This window comes from Nelumbo lutea, chromosome 1 (assembly GCF_056320005.1).
Source record: "Nelumbo lutea isolate HS-2025 chromosome 1, American lotus-T2T, whole genome shotgun sequence".
Taxonomy (NCBI): domain Eukaryota; kingdom Viridiplantae; phylum Streptophyta; class Magnoliopsida; order Proteales; family Nelumbonaceae; genus Nelumbo; species Nelumbo lutea.
The window spans coordinates 81,750,553-81,773,921 of record NC_142684.1 but is presented as its reverse complement, the minus strand read 5'-3'; the positions used below and the strand labels follow the sequence as shown (position 1 = coordinate 81,773,921).

The following is a 23,369-nucleotide window of genomic DNA, read 5'->3' as shown; positions in this document are numbered from 1 at the left end:
GGCGGTGATGTAACATCGGGCTAGGGAGTTTTTCTCCTCCCATTCTTGACAGTCTCTCATTCGGGCCTCAAAAGCTTTGTCACTCGGACGCTCCGGGGCAGGATTCTTTGCCACTTTGTCCAGCTTTTCAGAAGCTAGGACTAGCATAAGGTTCCTATTCCGTTTGCCATTTTCTGATAAAAGAACAAACATCAGTCCACAACTTAATTTGATTCATCTTCATTTCATAGATATGACTTTTAATCTACGATCCGTTTCCATTTATTCATCTCTGAGATTTCCCTCCTTTCTCAGTGACGGAGACTACGGGTTGTCTCTGGAAATGTGGGAAATCACATAGGGTGCATGGAGCCAACTGTTTTAGCTGCATAACCCCACCACTTTTCTGTGAAGGATCATATCCACTCATATATGAGTTTTCCCTTTGGCCTCTGTCAAACAAGGTTCGGAGCCGTTTTCAGGTAAACCTTTCTGTCCAGTGAGTGCTCACCCATCATATTCGTGAACGCCAAGGTACCGTGAGAGAGTTCCCATTTTCTGGTGAAGCCCCTCCCACATCGGTCTATAACGCCCCTATCATCTTATGAAACACTCAGACAAGCCCAACAACAAATGGATAGCCCATTTTCTGGTGCGTTTCCTCATTACTGAAGGACCCATCCTCATGCTAATGATGGAAGGCCTTTAGAGAGTTCATCATATGAATCTCCCTATCACGTGCACTCATATTAGCTGGAGGGAACAAATAATTACTGAAGGACCCATCCTCATGCTAATGATGGAAGGCCTTTAGAGAGTTCATCATATGAATCTCCCTATCACGTGCACTCATATTAGCTGGAGGGAACAAATAATTACGCCCTAGTTTGATTTAGGTCAAACCAAAGTGGCTCCCACTGACTTTCATAAAGCCAGATTTCAGTGGGCCTTAAATCGGATAGGATTCCGCACGTAACCTCTTGATGAGGTGTGGGGCCCACCACTGAGGGAGGTCATCCAATGACCAAAAGGGACACCATGGCAATGATGTGCATTCAGCCATGGTGTGTGCAAGAGCCACTGTCGAATGAGCATGGGCCAAGTACTTATGGCCCATGTACGCAGCACATCACACATTCATACATCTCATGCAGGAATAGATTGATCCAATCAATTAATTATCTATAAGGTCCATTGGAAGCCCGTTAAAATTCCATAATATTAACCATTAATATTATCTAGGTATATGGGCTGAATTAGGGTTACCCAGTTCGGCCCATATAGCTTTATCCTTTAAAATGGGTTTTTTGCAGTTTTAACTATTTAAAACTGGGCCTTTACAGGTTGGGCCGAATTAACCATTTAATTAAATATCAATCCTTAGGTCCATTAGTGGGAAAAATTAGGGCTGACTTTCAAACTTGATTAGACCCTAGATTTGGTCTAAACAGTTTGAACCAATCTTGGTTCGAATGGGTCTAGTGTTTCATTTTTAATTAAATCCTTAATTCAAGAAAATAATATGAAATTAAATAACTGATAAAAGAAAAACAAAAATCAGTTAATCAGGGTTGTTCGCACACTCCATCCTGCAAAACAGAGGTTAGATCACAGATTGCAGTTTCTCAAACTGCAAATCGTAGATATCGAATCTCCCATTTGCGAAATCACCTTCTCTATGCCGCCATTTTCGATCCAAAATTAAAATTAATTAGAAATCCTATTTCTATTAATTATTACATCAGATCGAATGCCTATACATTGAGTCTAAAAAAAAATTATTTACAGACCAAATGTAATAAATAAATTCAATAAACTGCAAATCTTGCATTTCTCCCTGTACAAACCAAGATTTCGATCTCCTCTTGTACGAACAACCCATAAATCAAGAAAATTATAAAGAACTATTATAAATAATAATTAGATTTATTTAAAATTAATTTCAGATTATTTGCCCATCTGTTTTGGGAACAAATTTCCCAAAACCCATATCTGCGCAAATTGGGTAGAATGCGTTCTCCCTATTTGCGCAGGTTCAGATTTGAAACAGAATGGTTCATGATTTGAATCTGGGCTTTGATACCACTGAAGAGATAGGAAATCCATCACATGGACGCCCAAGGTTGTGGAATAAAGGGGGTGAATTTCAAAAATTTTTCTTTCCCTTCAACTAGGAATCGAATTCCCTATTTAGAAAATCATATTTTCAAGGATCATTCTTGAACCATAAACTGAACCAGATCTGAACCAAAAGGAGGAGAGAGAGATAATACCTGATACAGAGAAACAATATCTCTCAATGAAGGTGTTCATGCCCAAGGTAAGATCCAAAATTTGCTCCCACTGAAGATGGCGTAGTGCAGGGTAGAGCAGAATCAGTAGTGTTCTTCCTAAGAACTTGATCCTTCCCAAGAATCACCTGGACGGCTTGTGAATACAACTCCTACCAATCTTTTCTCCAAAAGATTGGAATCAAGATCCAATCTTGATTTCTCCCAAGCAATGGAGATCGATCTGCAATAGGTGGCGGCTGCAGGAAGGAGGCGGTAGAGAGTATTTCTAGGGTGCAGAATTCTCTCTTCTGTGATCTCAGCTCTGAAGACAAGACTGTTGCTGGTGATTGTGTTGGATGTCTAAAGGCTGCTGCCCCCTCTTCCTTTTATAGACTTAAAGGGATCAACTCTTAATCCCATTAGGAGTTGCAAAACCAAATCATAACTGGATTAGAAGTCCCTTTAAGATAATGGATAATCCTTATCTTATCTGCAGATTAGATCAGCCAGTTCTTAATCTAATTAGGAAGTTTCCAAATCTAAATCTCATTTAGATCTTCAACTCTCTGAGTGGATAGGGTGTGGGTCCAATCCTATTAGCTGATCTTATCTCAGAATTCGCCCTTTAAAGACTAATCAAATTAGCCCAGTTCGAAATGGGCTTAAGGCCCATTTAGGGTTATGTATTCATTAAGCCTTCCAAACTGTTGCCTAGTTGGGTTTCCTTGTATGGCGTGGGGCCCAAACATTGATCTACACATCAGCCACATGGGTTCAGCCCAGCCTATGTTACAAGGCCTGGCCGAATACACTGTTATGGACAATGTACCCCCTGAAACCCATCAGATGGGCTCTATGGGCCCAACACTTACCCTAAGTGGTCCCTGGGCCAAGCCACCTTGTAACACCCAGGGACTGTGGGCAGATGCAAGATTAGCCCATCAAGTATTATCGTCAATGGCCTTACACTTAACCTCTCAGCCCATAATAATCATACACTACCCGACAAGAGAGGACCTCTCCCTCGGCTGCAAGGAATAGTGTTGCACTCTCTCAAGTATGGATCCCGGGAATTAAAACCTATTTGCAAGCATTTTGAAATCATAATATATATATACTTTTATATCTCATATAAAATATATTTTGTAAAACAAATCTCAATGATTGCAATCGGCTGCCGACAGTCTTGGTTTCCATCAGTGAGAGTACATCCCCAATCATTACCTTTGCCAAACAAAGGGGCTAATCCTGTCACTATGATCACCCACTCAGATGAATTCTCAGATTGTCCCAACATACCCAGGTTTTGACCCCCGCTAAGGATCTCACTGATTGGTACATCAAAGACAGCCCAATCCGACACCTAATGCAGTATCATAATCGAGTCTAGGGGTCGGGTGTAACTTTCCATTTTTGCCCATCAATCTCCAAGGTCTAGGGCAATACTGGAAATCTGGTCCCGTTCAAAGAGTCAATTAATCCCACACTGTATGTGCCTAGGGTCTCACCCTGGTAGCTGAGACAAGCCACCCCAACCGATTTGGTGGCACCACAGTGTCAGCCTTGTCAGGATAGGTCTCCCCAGACTGACCCACTGGCTGTGAACATTCTAAACTAACACGAGTCTCATTAAGTGTCCAGTTTAAGGGTATTACACATAAACATACCAAGGGAACATGAATCAAATATGCACTTTTATTCATTTACAACAAACTCATAAAGTACATCATTTTTATTGAAGGTAAGGGCATACAAAACTGTTTAACAGATATTACTGGCCAACGATGAAGGCATAAGCCGTCGAGCTCATCAAAAAATGTGACAAGTGTCAAAAGCACGCCAATATCCACCATCAGCTTGCTTTCGACCTCAAATACCTCTCCAGCCCATGGCCCTTTGCACAATGGGGCATCGACCTCCTAGGGCCATTCTCCCCAGCAACAGGTGGAAGAAAATTCCTAGTTGTTGTAGTAGATTACTTTACGAAGTGGATAGAAGCTGAACCTCTGGCAACTGTTACGACCCGAAACATACAGAACTTCTTTTGGAAGAACATAGTATGTCATTTCAGGTTACCTCGGGTACTAATCTCCGATAATGGCAAGCAATTCGAGGATATCAAGTTCCAAGAGTGGTGCCAGAACATGAGGATTTGGCAGAACTTCACATTAGTCACGCACCCGCAGGCAAATGGTCAGACGGAAGTAATGAACAGAGCCACCCTGCGCGGACTGAAAGCACGTCTAGATCGAGCTAAGGGATTGTTTTCCGAAAAGCTACCAAGTGTCTTATGGGCTCACCGAACTACAGAAAAAACCGCCACAGGAGAAACCCCCTTCAACCTCACCTACGACACTGAAGCGGTGATCCCGGCGGAAATCGAAGTACCAACATTGCGACTAGAAACATACGACGATCGGACTTTTGGAGATGAGTTACGTACCAACCTTGACCTACTGGACGAGGTAAGGGACCTCGCGCACATCCGGTCAACGGCCTACCAGCAGCAGGTAGCTCGCTAGTACAATGCCAAAGTAAAGCAACGAAGCTTCCGAGTCGGTGACCTGGTCCTTCGTAAGATTATGGTGCCCAAACTCAGCGTGGGAAAACTTGGACCAAACTAGGAATGACCCTATAAAGTAAAGAGAGCGCTCGGGGGGGCATATGAGATCAAAACCTTAGAAGGCAAACAAGTACCCCGAGCGTGGAACATTGTTAACTTAAGGTGATACTACCTATAAACCGCCAAGCGAAGTGGATGAAATCACTACAAGAGCCTTAGGGCCATGATGCAAAGCCAACAAGAGGAACTTCGGCATAAGTGATCAAAGAAAAGTCGGGAATATTATCAGCTCAGAAAAATATCAATCAAAAGAATAAAGCGGAGCAGAGACTAAGTATTAAACACCGAAACAGGTCGCGCGAGTACAATGACCTGGGTAAGAAACAGATCGGGCATGCTATCAGTTCAGAAAAAAGAACACTTAACCAAAAAGATTGTCTATTTCATTGCAAGAAAAGGAAGAGTACAAAAAAAAATTATTACAAGCCCGGAGCTACTTCTTCCCCATTAGAAGGCATTTCGACAACACCTGAAGGCCCTACCTCACCCTCAGAATCCGGCTCGCCATCGACCGCATTGGCCATCTCCTGAGTTATACGCGATTTGGATATGGCACTAACGTCAAGGTCGGGATACATGTTCCGGATCATCCACCGGCTCAGTTTGAACCCCCTTCTATAAGAATCCACCATCAGGTCGTCAAAACGCGGCGAGGCAATGTTGTCTTCAATGGCCTTCTTCTTGGCATCTTCAATACCTTGGGAAAAAATCTGCATTTTCTCCCTGATGTCCTCCTGAAGGTATTTGACCTGATGCTGTAGGTCCAACCTCAGGTCTGCCATATGCTTCACGACTACCCCCATGGCTTCGGCATCCCGCTGAAACATCGCTTGCCTGACCATAGCAATGTGAGTAGCCTCTTCGGCAGCATGAGCGGCCGCCTCAGCAGCTTGCGCCTGTCGCGAGCTCCTCTCCACCTGGGCCGCTAAGGCTTGAATAGAAGAGTTCACCTACCAAAAGAAACAAATGAGCGACAACAGCAAGAATGATAGAAAATAAAGCAGGCAGGCGAAATCTGACTTACCACCATAGCATGAGTTACGACACGGCAGGCAACCTGATTCAAGGGAAGACTGGTCCACACCGCGATCTCCTCAGGGAAAGTAGCCTCCCTACTCTTTTGAAGAGCGTAGTTCGGCGACTACATGCTCCTGAATTTCCATTGAGCTCCTGAACTTGAGGGCCCAGCCCGCGTATGAGCGGACCCAGAGTAAGCAGTGGCACTAGAGTAGGCGGGAGCACCTGTGTGAGTGGTCTCAACGTAAGGCACCCCGGCCGCTTCATGCATCGGAGGAGCCACCTCGGGCTCCCTGGGCAGATCCTTCGGCGAGTGGCCTGGAACTTGAGGCTCCTCATCCTGGGGCAGCTCGGTACGAGTTCGCTTGGCGACCTGCTTCCTCCTCTTCATGCCTTGGAACAGGCGCCCCCCACGTGTCCTCTCTGCGTCCATCACACCTGTAGAAAAGAGTTCGGCATCAGAAAAAATGAAAGAACAAAGCAAACAAGAAACCTGAGCTAAGAAACCTACCCAAACTCAGGCCAGCCGCAATAAGCTTGGCTTCCGTTAAGTACTAATGGCACTTTAAACCTTGCTGTGCCCATTGCCGGAGGCCCTTCACCGTCTCTTTATCGAGAGTGACACCAGAATCAGGAGCGGCCTCCCCACACCCGGTCTGAAAAGGCCACCCTTGTGCACTTCGCACCCCGAAGTAATCCCGCTTCCACGTTGGGACCTTGTTAGGAAGTTTGTGCATAAGCTTGAAACCTGGGCGAGGAGACAGGTAATACGCCCATCTTCCCCTGGGAAGAGAACCCGCTTGTTTTTTGAGCATTAAAATAGAGGAGAATATTTCCAAGTCTAAAGGGAAGTTCTGTTCGCAAAAAAGGGAAACCATCCCCACCAGGTTCCGAATAGAGTTCGGATGAAGCTGGCCAATGGTAATGCCGAAGTGGTTTATGACCTCGATGAGAAGGGGGTGGAAAGGCAATCGCAGCCCCACAGTGAGCTGCTCTCGAAAAATCACGATCTCATCAGGACCGTGTTCCCAAGGAAAGCTACCCGAAGGAATGAAATAGGTGTATCCCCAGGCAGATTGTAAGAGATGAGTAGAGATTGGAGCCCCTCGGGCGTCATGGTCGAAGGACCAAACCTGTCTAGCATCCGACCTCGATGAGAGGTAGATGCCAAATTGCCCGAAGCGTCTTGGCCTACGGGTTTGAGGTCATCCTCAAGTTCCACCTCAGGATCACTAAGGCAGTCGGGGGATACGGCTCGGTTCATAGAACCTACACCAGTCCTACTTGAAGAATCGTCTGAGCTATCAAAGCTAGACATCGAGGAGAAAAGGTGGATTCAGGAAGGTACTCACCGAAAGAAAGTTTTGAAGGCTCCGGAGATTGGAACAAGCCAAAAACCTTGAAGGCGAAGTAACAAGCCTAGACGCGAATTGAAAGGCCTGGATGCGAGCTGAAAAGTTGGACGCGAGATCAAGAAGCAAATCGCAGAAGTGACAAATCGACCGGGGTCCCCTACTATTTATAGCTACAGTAACCAAGAACCAACTGTGCAGATCAAAGCCAATCCGACGGCCCGCATTCACGTTGATTGTAGTCCCCTGAGATCGAGACATGATTGGCGCACACCTCTCCGAAATGAACAAAACGTCAGCGTACATCTTTCTGAAACCGACGACGCGCCAGTGCATGTCTTTCTGAAACTGACAACGTGCCGCACATGTCTCTCTACAACTGACAACTGCCAGCGCACGTCTCCTCAAAATAGAAGTGGCGCGCTCTTTTCAAAATTAGAAGACCTGTTGTCACGTCCCAGCGGCGTGATTTTTTGAAATTTAAAATAAACGCGCACTGCCACGTCCGTCAACCTTTATAAGCAGCAGGCACGTCTCCCACCTTTTCGAATGCTCCAGAAAATCGAAGAACCCTAGTAAAGCACCTTGCGCTGTCAAGATTCGAAGAACGGGACAAATCCACCTACCACCTCGCAAAATCCCCGCACCAGGGCAAGACCCTTGGCGCGAGGAGTGGGGGGCAATTGATGAAGGAAGATTTGGCCCGACCTCACAGTTACGCAACACGTGGCAAAGGCAACAGCTCGGCACAAAAGCACGCCTAAGGCGCAAGCACCAAGGGGAGAAACCAGCGGACTGAACTCCCCTACCAGTGGTCCGAACTCCCTACTAGGAGCCCGAACTCTCCCTTCGGCCCCAAGCTAGACAGTAACCCGATCTGGCCTATGTAACAGTTCGGGACACACCTCGCCGAACTGGCCTGCCTTATAGCAGTTCAGGACACACCTCGCCGAACTGGCCTGCCTTATAGTAGTTCGGACACACCTCGCTGAAATGGTCTGTTCTATAGCAATACAGGACATACCTCCGAACTCAAGACTTTGCTTTCCTCACCACTCCACCACATCACCCTTAGGACACCAAAACCAAACAAACCATACCATGCCTGACACCGAGGATGTCCGTACCCAAGGGCGGTGCACCTGACTGACTTGGGATCTGACGCTTGACGGCCGCGCTCCAAACGGCCACCTGCCACCTTCTCCTAACACCGCCATCTCCAATTACAGAGATGGCTCCGACAAAGAGCAGTGGCGGTTCTGTCCCAGCAGAAAGGACGACACCCGAACTGATAGAAGCAAGGGTAATCATACCCGACCTGGCAAGGGCTTCGGAGTGAGTGCGCTAAGTGGTTATAAATGGCCCCCTACCCCCAACAACAAGGCATGTGAACTTTGCGCCATCTAGTCTTTACTTTGCCTTTGAGAGAATACTAACTTGAGCTTCTGAGTTATCTCACCGGGTTCCCCCCGAAGTTCCCTCATCTTCTCCATTTCAGGCTCCCCGTCGCTCCAGTCAGAGGCGAAATCGTTGATAGCTAAGACCGGCCGGATTGCGCTCCATCACCCCCTACTCCCTCTATCACCAATATCCACCACTTACAAGAATCAATCATTGTTGTGGTCACCGACTATTTGGTCAGAGTTGTGGTGACATCCCTTGCTCTCTCTGTCACCGGTATTCACCACTTACAAGAATCAATCATCGTTGTGGTCATTGGTGATTTGGTCAAAGTTGTGATGACATCTCATGCCCCCTTTGTCACCGGTGTCCACCACTTACAAGAATCAATTATCGTTGTTAGGGCTGTTCATAACAAGATCCAAACCGACTAAGCCGATCAACCTGGTCCGATCCAATCTGAGTTGGTCAATTTTTCTTTAGTATCGGTCAGTTTTGGATTACAAAAAAATATAAACCAATGGTTTGGTTCGGTTTTAGTTTTCATGTGTGAATCGAAACCGAACCGACCCGAACCAACTTAGATATATATATTATATATATATATATATATATATATATATATATATATATATATTTCAGCTTTATTTCAGAAATATACATATTATATATAAAATTTCTGATATATAAAATATCAGTTTTAATCCATCAAATCGTTTTTAATTTCTAGGCATCCAGCCTTTGCTTTCTTAGGCTTGAATCTTTTACCGTTCACACTAAGAGAATCATTTACAAAACCGACCCAAACCGATTCAAACTGACCAGGTCAATTTAACTTTGTATTGGGTCGGCTTCAGTTTCATTTCTACGTAAACCAATCCGGTCTGATCAGTTGGAAAAATGCCAATAAACTGACCCAATCTGACCCGTGAACAACCTTAATCGTTGTGGTTACTGGCGATTTGGTCGGAGATGTTTTCTCACCGTTCAAATAAATATGAAAGGGTAATTTGGAGATTTAAAAATGTTTAAATAATTGAATAAGAATCTTTTTTGAATATGGGGGTCTTTATCACAAAAAAAAGTACAGGGAGGACTTTATCACTGACCTCATAGGACATGGGTCCATTTAATGATCTTTCAAATGCCTAAATGAAAAGTGATTTAAATTAGCATTTAATTAAATAATAGGCCAAATTTCTTACAATATCCCTAAGGTTTAGCTAATTGATTAAGTTTATACCTATTATTTGACTATTATGATAAATTACCCTTATTGTTTTTGACTACTGTGATAAAATACCCTTATTGTTTTTGACAATTGTCTGTACGTTTAAAACCTATATGCATGTGATTAGATGTGATGTATATATTTAAAACCCAATACTACCTTTTCTCTCTCTTCCTTTGACTTTCTTGCAAAGGATGGAGCCACCGACTTCAGCTCTGTTTTCCAGGAACGACATCTGAAAACCCAGACCATCCCGAAGTCAGAGCTTGAACACAAAGGTTCAGCTTGAAACGCTTAGCATCTTCTCTTATAACGCTTTCCTCCCTCACGCTTATTTGGCTTTGCTCTCTCCTCTCTAGTCTCTAGTTGCTAGTCTTTACCACATCAATTCTTCTTTATTACGATAGATTTGCGTTTTTAGGAGGATTTTGTTAGGAAAAGAACATAAATTTTATTTTAAAAACAAAACCACTTCAAATTCAATTCACTTCACAAAAGCAACGTCTAGGGTCTAAATAAATAGACTTGCAGCAAAACTAACCTTAACTAAAAATAAACAATTAAACTAGAAAGTTGATAAACATGATTTACTAACTCGAAATAGTGCCTAACAATTAGGAAGTAACTCACCCACTAAGTCCACTAAGTTTGAAACACTATTCAACATAATGCCTAACAATTAGGAAGTAAATCACCCACTAAGTCCACTTAGTTTGAAGCACTATCATAGTGCCTAACATTTAGGAAGTAAATCACCCACTAAGTCCACTTAGTTTGAAGCACTATCAACACTCCCCCTTGCTTCAAAACTTGTTTCTCCCATCTGTGGTCTGAAGTACTCGTGTTTGGCACGTGGCAATGACTTGGTAAGAACATCAACTACTTGCTCATTGGTCCCACAATGCTTCATTGCTATTGTTCTTTCAGCAACCAAATTTTGGATGAAATGATAGTGGATGTCAATGTGCTTTGTTTTGCTGTGGAAAATTGGATTTTTTTTCCATAGTGATTGTTGCCTTGTTGTCACAAAACACTTGAATTGCACATTCTTGAACTTGGCAAAAATCAGCTAACAATCTTCTTAGCCAAACTGCTTGACAAATTGATGCCATCGTAGCAACATATTCTGCTTCTGATGATGACAATGCCATGATCTCTTGCTTCTTTGAACTCCATGAAATAGCACTCGAACCAAGGGAGAAAACATAGCCATAAGTGCTTTTTCTATCATCCAAGCAACCTGCCCAGTCATTGTCAGTAAAACCCAAAAATTTGAAATCTAATACTTTTGAGTACCAAATTCCAAAATCAACAGTTCCGGCAACATAACGAAGGACCTCTTTGCTGCCCCGAGGTGATGCATTGTTGGGCTATGCATAAATCTAGATACAACGCTGACAGGGAATGCTATATCAGGCCTTGTGTGAGACAAGTAGTTTAAACCGCCAGCCATACTTCTAAAATATCTTGCACTCGCCATTCCAGTGCCATCATTAGCTATGAGTGTCTCATTCACATTCATGAGAGTTGGAGCTGTTTTACAATTTAACATATTGAACATTTTCAACAAATCATTAGCATATTTTCTTTGGGAAATAAAAATCCCGTCTGCACTTTGGTTCACCTCCAAACCAAGAAAATAATGCAACAATCCCAAATCTGACATCTCAAAATTTTCATCATGCAAGACTTAAATTCCTCAACAAGAGACTCACAAGATCCCATATAAATTATGCCATCAACATAAAGACACGCCACCAAAAAATCAGAGTTACTTCGCTTCTTCACATAAAGTGTTGGCTCATTTTTACTCCTTTCAAATTCATTCTCCTGAAAGTAGGAGTCTATTTTGCTATATCATGCTCGCGGGGCTTGCTTTAGGCCATATAAAACCTTCTTTAACCTGTAAACTTTGTTGTCATCGCCACTAACAAAACCTTCAGGTTGAGAAACATACACCTCTTCATCTAGTTCTCCATTCAAAAAGGCAGATTTAACATCAAATTGGTACACAACCCAATTTAATTGTGCAGCCAAGGCTAAAAAGGTTCTCACTGTTTCAAAGCGAGCAACCGGAGAAAAGGTTTCTTCAAAGTCAACACCTTGCTGCTGAGAGTACCCTTACGCCACCAACCAAGCTTTGTGTTTTTGTATAGTACCGTCAGCATGATACTTTGTTCTATACACCCACTTGATCCCAATAACATTCTTGCCTTCCGGTAGGTTGATCAACTCCCAAGTTTCATTTCTTTCAATAGCCGACATCTCTTTTTTCATTGCATCCTGCCAAATTTGACTTTCTACAGCTTCATCACATCAAGTGGTGTCAGAAACATACAAAACAAAGCTACATGAAGCATAAATATCTCTCAATGATATGAATTTTCTTTGAGATGTTTCACTAGAGGAACTTGAAGATGAGGACTGCAAGTTTGTTGGAGTAGATGCGCTACTATTGTTGGGGGGAGATGAGTAAATGGTTGAGCTCCTGCTACCAGTATATGGGCTAGCTGGTTCTGGAGGTTCTATCACAGGAGTTATACTTGCATCTTCTGTAACTTATGGTGCTGTAGGTGTTGCATTGTTGTTGTTCCAGGTCCAAGTTTCTTCTTCATTGAACTTAACATACCTGCTAATAATTACTTTGCCACTCACAAAGTTATACAACCTATATGCTTTGGATTGAGGGCTATAGCCAACAAAAATGCAATTTTTTTTTTCATCAAGTTTGTTGCGGGTTGGAGAAGTAACCAAGGCAAGGCTATACAACAAAAAAATTTTAAGTGGATTACCCGTGGCTTCTTGCCCTTCCAACTTTCATATGGGGTCTGGTTCATGACAACCTTTGTGGGTGAGATATTGAGAAGATAAACTACCGTTGCCACTACTTCTACCCAGAACTAATTTGGAACACTGCTTGCTTTCATCATGCTTTTTGCCATTTCAACCACCGTTCGATTCTTTCGCTCAGCCACACCATTTTGCTTCGGTGTGTATGGTCCCGTCAACTCCCTGTGAATGCCATTTTTCTCACAGAAAACATTAAATTCATTAGAGGTAAATTCACCACCTCTATTGGAGCGGAGCACCTTTATACAATGCCCACTTTGCTTCTCCACTAATGCTTCAAATTTCTTGAAAGTTTCAAAAGTTACTGATTTGAATTTCAAGAAATACACCCAACTCATGCGGCTATAATCATTAGTAAATAACAAAAAATATTTGCTTCCACCAAATGATTCAATACTCATTGGTCCACACACATCAGCATGTACCAATTCAAGACAATCAAAAGCCCTCCATGATTTGTCTACAGGAAATGAATTTCTACTTTGTTTCCCATAGACACAACCTTTACAAAAATCAAGATCATCAATTTTTCGGCATCCCAACAACCATATTTTTTTGAGCCAACAATTTCAGCCCTTTCACATTTAAATGCCCATAACGCAAATGCCACGTTTTTGCATCACTAGCTCTAGCAATCAAGGCACAATTTCTTACTTCAAATACTTCTAACGGAAATGTTTTATTTTGTGCCATAGGAATGCTAACTATTTTGTGCCCTGTTTTCTTATCTTGGATAGAACAACAACCATCATCAAACAAAATAGAGTATCCACCATCCATCAATTGCCCAACACTCAAACAAATTATGAGCTAAATTAAGAACATATTGCACATCATGGAGAAGTTTTACATTACTTTGTGAGGTTTTGATGGCAATTGTACCTTTCCCTTCAACTTGCATATGCTTGTCTCCAAGTCGAATTTCGGTTTTTTGTGACTCGTCAAGTTCTTTAAAAAGAGACTTTGTTCTGGATATATGGTTGGAGCATCCACTGTACAGAAACCAAACTCCATTGGAAGCATTATCAATAATAGAATGAGCCATGAATAGCTTGCTCTCTTCTTCAACTTTCTTTGTAAAATTGGCTTGTTTCTGATAATCTTTCTGCTTGGTTCGACAATCTACTTCTTTGTGACCCAATTTCTTGCAATATCGGCATTGGATGGCGCTTTTGTATTGGCATTGATCACCAAATTGGCCTCTTCGTTTACCGCCACCGCCATCGCGACCTCGACCACCTCTGCTCTCTCCCTGGCCTCCAGAATTTTCTGACTTTCCTTTGTAGGAAGACTCCCCCTTAACCTAAAAAGCCTTCTCCTCAACCTTTTCATAGGATCTGCTCAGTCTAATTTCATGGGCTAACAAAGAACTCATTAATTCATCAAAAGTATAAGTAGACAAGTCCTTAGACTCTTCAATTGCAACAACTACATGATCGAATTTTGATGTTAAACTCCTCAAAACCTTACTCACAACAGTTTCATTACTAACACTTTCACCATATAACTTCATATGATTAACAATCCCAAACACCTTAGATAAAAATACTTGCACATATTCTTTTTCTTTCATGGCCAATGTTTCAAAATCATGACGAAGGGTCTGTAGTTTTACAGTAATTACCTTCTTGTCGCCCAAAAATTCTTGCTTTAGAATCTCCCATGCTTGAGTGGAGGTGCTAGCTGCTGCAATTCTTGGAAAATTTTCTTCATCAAGGACCTGTTGAATGAGGAACATAGCCTTTTGATCATTCTTACGGGTTTCTCGCAACCGTTGATCAGGCTCCGTCGGATTTGTGTCCTCAAATCCCTTCTCCACCAAGTCCCATAGCTCTTGAGACTTGAACATGGTCTTCATTTTGAGGCTCCAAAAGTGATAATTTACCCCTTTAAAGCCTAGAATTAGGGGCAGAGCTGATGAATTGGCTCCATTACTTTCTGATACGAAAAGCAAAGAAGATAAATGGGAAAATAATATTTCTTGATATGAATTCAATAGGTTACAACCTATTTATAATAAAGCTAGGGATACAACCAGAGAATAGGTTGACAACCTAAATTGGAATACAAAAAGGAAAGAAAAAGATATGTACAGCTAATTGGAGTGGAACTATATCTCCTAGAATTAAGAGGATAAAGATACAATACTAAATCTGATGGAATACACTAACATCCCCCCTCAAACTCAAGATGGTAATGTATCAGTCATTTGGAGTTTGCCAACTAGAGTACGAAAGCAAAGAGGAGAGTGAGCTTTGGTAAATATATCTACAGACTGATCCTAGGAAGGGACAGGAATCAGGCAAATAGTACCCTCGAGCACATGATGATGAATAAAGTAACAATCGGTCTCAATATGCTTAGTGTGCTCAAGAAATACATCATTGTGGGCAATCTGTATGATGCTACGATTGTCACCGTAAAGAGAGGTTGCAAATGAATGAGTAATTCCCATGTCATGGAGTAACCATCGTAACCATAACAGCTTGGAGGTAGTGTTAGCAAGAGCTCAATATTCAGCTTCAGTATTGGAATGAGAGACAACCGTTTGCTTTTTACTATGCCAAGATATAAGAGAATCACCAAGAAAGAAGCAATAACCAGTAGTGGAACGTCTATCAGTAGGATCACCGACCCAATCGGCATCAGAATATGCGATCAAATGAAGAGAGGAAGAATTGGATTAATGAAGTCCATGAAACAAAGTGCCCTTGACATAACAGATGATACGAAGCACAACAACATAATGAGTAGTGCGAGGGGTAGACATGAACTGACTCACAATATGGACAACATACGCAATATCAGGACGAGTAACAGTAAGGTATACAAGACTGCCAACTACTTGCCGATATAAGGTGCAGTCACTGAGAGGAGTACCATTAGTAGCTGAAAAATGGGCATTAGGCTCAATCGGAGTGTTAACAGTCTTAGTATCAGTGAGTCCGACACGAGAAACAAGATTAGTGGCATACTTGTCCTGAGACAGATAATACCCTGATTAGTCGGAGGAGACCTCAATGCCTAAGAAATAATTTAGTCGACCAAGATCTTTCATTTCAAACCGTTTGCTGAGAAAAGTCCTAAGAGTAGAAATGCCCTGCAAATCATCGCCAGTAATGATCATGTCATCCACATAAAGGAGGAGAAGTACACAACCCTGAGAGGTCTTATGGATGAAAAATGCATGATCATGAGTGCTAGATTGAAAACCAAACTGACAAATAGTAGAACTGAATTTGGAGAACCATGCTCGAGGCGCTTGCTTAAGTTCATATAGAGCCTTACGAACACGACAAACCCGATTAGGGAGATGATCATAACCAGGAGGGGGCTGCATATAAATCTCTTTAGAAAGATCTTTACTGAGAAAAACATTCTTAACATCCATCTGAAATAGTTGCCAATGCTTAGCTGCAGCAATCGCAATAAGACTGTGAACAGAAGTGAGACGGACTATTGGGGCAAAAGTCTCCTCATAATCAATGCCATACTCATGTGTGAACCCTTTTGCTACCAATCTAACTTTATACCTTTCAACTGAACCATCTGCCTAAGTCTTGATTTTGTAGACCCATTTACAACCAATCACGAATTTATCTGAAGGCAGGTCAACTAAATCTCAAGTATGATTGCTAGTAAGAGTTTGAATTTCTTATGCCATAGAGGATCAGTACTAGCCTCGTGATAGGTACGAGGCTCGTATAAAGAAACAATGGTAGAATAATAATGAAAATCACGAAGAAGAATGGAAGGTTTAGTGACCCTATCAGAATGACAGAGTAGAGCATCATAAAGATCAAGGTCTAATTCAGTAGGAGGAATCAAGAGCTCAGAAGAAGGCAGAGCTGGAGAATCCATAACCAAGGTAGATGCATCAGGAGAGGTTGTAGGTTGTGCAGTACTGTTAGAGATATCAGAGGAAGAAGTAGTTGGACTTGTAGGTAAATTATTAGGAAAAAATGAAATAGTAGGATTAGTAAAAAAATGTGAAGATGTCGTGGTAACTCGAAGTGGGGAGAGACTTGAGAATATTTTGTGTTCCCAAAAGGTAACAGGACGAGATATGCGAAGTTGTTGGGAAAGAGGATCTCAACACCGATATCCTTTATGTTCAATACCATACCCGAAAAAATAACATAAATGTACTTTTGGTTCCAATTTGGTATGTTCATGAGGTTGTAATAGAACAAAACAAACACAACCAAATACATGAAGAGACTGGTAATCAAGACAATGGCCATACAACCGTTCCTAAGGAGAAATGTTACCAATAATAGGAGAATGAATGCGATTGATGGTATAAACAATAGTGATGGCTGCCTCCCCTCAAAAATGTTCAGGACAAGAGGAGGAGATTAAAAGAGCTCGGACAATATCAAGAATATGCCTATGTTTTCGTTCTGCACACCCATTTTGTTGAGAGGTGCCGGGACAAGATCTATGAATGATGGTTCCATTTTGTAAAAGAAATTGGGTAATGATAGAATCTCTATATTCCATGGCACTATCAATGCAGAAAATTTTGATGATAGAGGAAGACTGAGTTTTGATCATGGTGACAAATTGAATATAAATCGCAGGTAATTCAGATTTATTACGCATGAGATAAATCCATGTATATCGAAAGAAATCATCAACGAAAATCACAAAATAACGTGAACCACCCATGGTATTATGAGACGAAGGTCCCCAAATATCAGAATGAATAAGATCAAAAGGTGCAGAAGAAACATAATCACTTATATTAAAAGGAAAAGCATGATGTTTTGAAAGATGATAGGAAACACAATCAAAGGGTGTTGTTTTAACAGGACCCAAACATCCATTAGAAATTAAAGATCCTAATCTAGAGGTAGAAATGTGACCAAGACGAGAATGCCATATGCTAGAGGTGACATTAGCAGGAAGAGATGGTAATTGAAGAGATGATAGCTCAAACAGTCTCCCAACCTTACGGCCTATCTCAATGATCTTCCCTATCCGTGGATCCTGCATAGTACAACCGCGACTTGAGAAATGTATTTCAAAACCAAGTTCACATAATTGTCCAATAGATATAAGATTTAGAGATAATTGAGGTACCAAAAAAGTATTAGGTAGTGACAAACGAGGTGTTGAAATAGTTCCTACACTTTTGACAGTTAAGTTTGAACTATCGGTAGTATGAACAATTGGTGCAACAGAAGGTTGAGACTTGTAAGTAAACATGGATGAATTGGATGTCATATGATTGCAACATGCAGAATCAAAATACCATGATGAGGTAGTACCTGGAGTGGCGGACAAGACTGAATTAGAAGGCATACTAGAAGTAGGTTGGAGCTGGTGAAGAAGGGATTGGAGTTCTTGAAGAGAAAATTTTGGAGAGGTGTTATCAGAAGAATCCTCTGTGGCAGTAGCGACAGTAGAACTCAAAGCCTAAGAACACATGGATGTGTCCAGACGCCTTTTTGGCTTGTAGGCACGACACTCAGAAATAGTATGACCAATCTTCTTGTAGTAATTGCAAAAGCTCCGTTTTGAGGATTTAGAGGAAGTTGAAGAAGTAGTAGACGTACCCAAAGTAGCAAGAACAACATCAGTAGATAGTAAGGATCGCTCATTTCGAAGTGTTTTTAGTCGAGTTTCTTCAAAGAGAAAATCTTTGATAACAACTTCAAGGGAGGGCAATGGGCTATGATGAAGTTGAGTACCACTAATAGGTTCATACTCATCCCTGAGAGTCATTAGAAGATGCCAAACATGTTGGCGATCACGAAGCTTGGAATAAGTAGTGGCCATAGAGGTACTATCCCATTTAGGTTCACACTATGATAATTGATCCCAAAGAACTTATAATTCAGAGACATAACTGTGAATGGTCTGTTCAGGTTGCTGCTTCATACGGTAAAGACACCTATAGAGCTGAAACTGATGCACATCATTAGAAATAGAATAACGAGCTTGTAAGAAATCCCATACCTCTTTAGCAGAATCATATATGTGAAATTCCAACTTGATGCTTGCAATACAAGTATTGCAAAACTAGGTCAATATTTGATGATTTTTCCCATCCATTTTTCTATTCGTTCAACAAATTTATCCTCTATTTCATCAGCAATTTTAGTAGGTTTGGGAATCTCACCAGTCACATACCGCCATAGAAGGCATCCCTTGAGAAAACTACGCATCCTTTGGGACCATAAATCATAATTTGAGCCATCGAAGGTAACAATGATGGGATGAGAAATATGTTGAGTAGCTTCAGATGAATCCATGAGGAGAAACGCAGAACTTTGGAGCAACACAAGTCACGGGAAAATCTCAATACTGACCTTAAAATAAAAAAAAAACAGGGTTTGTTGAACTTTGCAAGCCCTTTTGCAACGATGATGACAATCGGAATCAAGCCTTTGTCGAGTTTGCAGACCACAAGATCTCTGAAGAGACAACCACCGGTGTCAAGAGGCTTCACCAGATGCAAGCCGCTGGAACCATCGTTCAATTACCTGACGGATTTACGCCCAAGTGTCATCTTTCCGTCATCCACATGCACCATCAAGGCCATTTCCAAAGTTGAGGCATTCGCACTCATTGCTGACGACTTGAAGTTTGTGGCGTTGCAATTCCGTAGTTTTCATAGCAAGCAACTTAGACACAAGTTTGTGGCGCACATGGGCTGCATGCTTCATTCAAGCAGCATGGCATCAATTCAAAAGAAGGAAGGATGCGGATGAGCTCAAGTCTTGAGAGAGTCCTGAGAATGCCTCGCCTGCCCCAGCTTTTGAACGAACTGTCTGGGTCGAATGGTTTCTGATGGACTAGACCTGCGATGGTGTGACGGTGGGCTCGCCGGTAAGTGGCATCAAGACAGAAAAACAAAGCGAAAACTAGAAATAACTCAATCAAGAAAACACAATCGCGACTGAGTCAAGAGTTGCAGGGAGACAACTGGATCAAGAATTGTTGAGTAGAGAGAGCACGGTTGGATCAAGAACCATTGAGCAAGCACTGATCGCGGTTGAGACAGGAATTGCAGTCTGATCAAGATTTGTAGAGAAGAAACAAGAAACGTCGGTGAACGGATAGATCAAGAATTGCTGGGCAGAATAAGCACAGCTTGATCAAGGTCCACCAAACTCAGACCAAATCAAAATTTGTAGAAGAGAAACGAGAAACGCAGAGGAGGCAAGGAGACGCGGATCACAACTCTAATACCATGATACGACAAAACAAAGAAGATAAATGGGAAAATAATATTTCTTGATATGAATTCAATAGGTTACAACCTATTTATAATAAAGCTAGGGATACAACCAGAGAACAGGTCGGCAACCTAAATTGGAATACAAAACGAAAATAAAAAGATATGTACAACTAATTGGAGTGGAACTATATCTCCTAGAATTAAAGGGATAAAGATACAATACTAAATCTGATGGAATACGCTAACACTTCCCATGGCAGAACTCTTTTTTCTCTCTTACTTTACCCTTTGCCCAGATAAAGACCTAACCTGGCTCTGATACCAAAGAAATTGTTGGGAAAAGAACAAATAGATAGGCTTGTAGCAAAACTAACCTGAACTAAAAATAAACAATTAAACTAGAAAGTGGATAAACATGGTTCACTAACTTGAAATAGTTCCTAACAACTAGGAAGTAACTCACCCACTAAGTACACTAAGTTTGAAACACTAATCAACATAATGCCTAACAATTAGGAAGTAAATCACCCACTAAGTCCACTTAGTTTGAAGCACTATCATAGTGCCTAACATTTAGGAAGTAAATCACCCACTAAGTTCACTTAGTTTGAAGCACTATCAACACTCCCCCTTGCTTCAAAACTTGTTACTCCCATCTGTGGTCTGAAGTACTCGTGTTTGGCACGTGGCAGTGACTTGGTAAGAACATCAACTACTTGCTCATTGGTCCCACAATGCTTCATTGCTATTTTTCATTCTAAAAAGAATGTGGCCCTTGGAAAAAATTTTGTAACCAAACACTCTAATGTTATTCATTTTTGCCCATTTTTGCCTAGAACGAGCAAGAATTAAAAGAATGAGGCCAGAGCAGTGAATCAAACATGGCCTTAGGCTCTAAAATCGGCTTACATAACCAGGGAAGGGATTTTTACTTCTTTAGAATTGGTATGGGGAGACATAAAAGAGGCTTGGTTCAATGCCATACTAGTTGGCTGGGTCCAGGCAGCCCTGTATGGGGAGACATGCAAAGAGGGTTTTATTTTGAAAAATTGAGAAATAGTGGAGTGAAAATTGGATATTTTATTTTTTTCTTCGGTTACAATTTAATGATGGCGACAATTGTTAGGAACAGTATATAGGATACTTTAAGACAATATTGAAACAATACGGGTATTGTTAATCAATTTCCTAAACTATAGGGATAATTTAAGAAATTTGCCCTAAATGATATTGACATTTAATAATGTCTCAAATTCAAAGTTTAATTAAAAGTCTTATAAATAAGAAGGATAAAATGAAAATTTAAATTTAAATTTAAAAAGTAGAAAGAAAGAGAGATTAAAATTCAAATTGACAGATGCATACTAGTAGTCTGGTAAGTATAACATAGGGAGTGCAACACACATAAGAGTGTCTTTATCATGGCAGTTGATTGTAGGGCTGTTCATAAGAAGGCCCAACCCGACCAACCCGAACCGATCCAACCCGAGTTGATCGGGTTTTCATCAGTATCGGCCAGTTTCAGGTTGGGCAAAATCATAAACCAATATATCGGGTCGATTTCAGTTTTCTTATGTGAAAACTGAAACTGACCCGAATCAAACAGAACCAAATAATTTTCTAGTTTGGTAGTTCCTAGTTTCCTACTTAACTAGTCTTCTTGTAGAACTAAAACAACCCTATCTTCTAGTTCTTACTTAACTAAATTGTATCTATCCTAATTTCTATAGTCTTTTACACCAAATAGGCAACCCATTAGGCAATTACAATTAGAATTAGGTGTCCTTCTAGTTCTAGGCTTCTCTATCATTTTTGTACAGGAACAAAACCGAAACTGACCCAACTTGACTCAAACCGACCAGGTCGGTTTTGCCTATCAGTGGGTCGGTTTCGGTTTCCACCTCATGGGTTGGGAAAACCCCTGTAAACCGACCCAACCCAACCTGTGAACAACCCTAGTTGATTGGCTACAAGTTTTGTGATGATATGATGTCTTTCCAGCATCATACCGGAACTTACATAAATATTTTTAACCAAATAAATCCAATGTTCGCAATGATGCAACCGATTGGCATTTTACCTACACCAAATTAATCACATGGATACGAGTTCGGCTTCTATCAGAGCAAGTCGATGCTCACACCCTTTGAGCAATCCCTTGCAATCTTGCATTGAGAATATCTCGATAGTTATGTGAAGGCTGTTAGAACGGGCTTTGCTCTCACTGAAGCCGGGCTCCATGGATACAATTGGTAGAATCTCTGACTCGTAATATTTTCCTGATCAAATCCTGCTGCCACTAGTGTGGTGCGGGAAGGTCAAGGGGATGGGCCGATGGGGCATGGGAGATGGGCTGCCCCTCGATGTGTAGTGTAGGCCCATGCAAGGGTTGATTTCGTATAGGTCAGCCATCCACAGTACTCTACAAGACAATACATTACAGCCGCACATCAGGAGCATCTTCCATCATTCGATGTGCTTCACGTGTATCTATGATCTATATAAAGACTCGACCAACCAAGTACCAACCACCTCAATTCTCAACGGCTTTTGCTCTTTCCTTTCTTTGCGGTTCCGGGTCGCAATGGAAAGGCGAAAGTCATGGCAGGCATGCAATGCACCCGAAAAATTTGGAAACACCGAATTCCCATTTGACACGGATTCCCGTGACAGACGTTACCAGTTGTCAGTTGCCAAGAAAATAGGAAAGTGATGATTTACGCATTCAAACTTACATGCATTCTGACGTACCAAAGGTTGGGTCATGGGTAGGGTGGGGATCTACCTGCCTCCCATCTATGAGATCAACAGCTCACAATCCCTACGATTTCACCGTGGATGGTCAATGATGCTGAGATACAAGAGTCTGGACAATCCTCTAGCTGGTGGGGCCGTGACCATCTCTTGGCCCTAAAACACGTTTTACCTCCTCATCCTATCATTACAATCGCTACCTTTGGGCTTTGGCTTTGGTTTAAAGACTCTTTCTTGTCTCTTCCTCGAACCTTCTATTTTCCATTTTTGGCCAAAGCCTTTTAAAGATGAAATAGAATATTCCAAATTCCAACGTAGAATGATTTGATCTAGAACCATCCGATCCGATCAGTGGACCAATGATCAAGGCGTTGAAAGTCAAACTAAAAGGCAGCCCGTCATGAGTCAAATAAAACAGTAGTTACACGAGAGAACTTTGGTTGTCCAAGTTCCATTCAGCATGATACGTCAGTTCGAGATTGGCTGGGTGAATTACGTGTCATGCAGAGAGAGCCCTGTTGTAGCCAGGCTGTCCAAACATATGGCCAGCCATTGCTTTCTCAAAATAACACAACGTGTTCACCTCTAGAAGAGCACAACTTCCCTGCCGAAGGAAATCAGGAATGAATGGTTTTCTTTTGTGACAAGTCAAAGAAATACTGATAAAAAAATGGGTCCAACATGTCGTAGGATGATGTTC

The 23,369-nt window shown here is 41.7% G+C and overlaps 1 protein-coding gene across 1 annotated transcript; it reads right to left on the bottom strand.

Annotated features, from left to right (window-relative positions):
* Nucleotides 1–14,029: 14,029 nt before the first annotated feature.
* On the bottom strand, nucleotides 14,030–14,584 carry LOC148875701 (uncharacterized). The gene has a single exon (XM_088965426.1). It carries the CDS (start codon nucleotides 14,582–14,584, stop codon nucleotides 14,030–14,032), a length of 555 nt encoding a protein of 184 aa, XP_088821552.1.
* Between the last annotated feature and the right edge of the window lie 8,785 nt (nucleotides 14,585–23,369).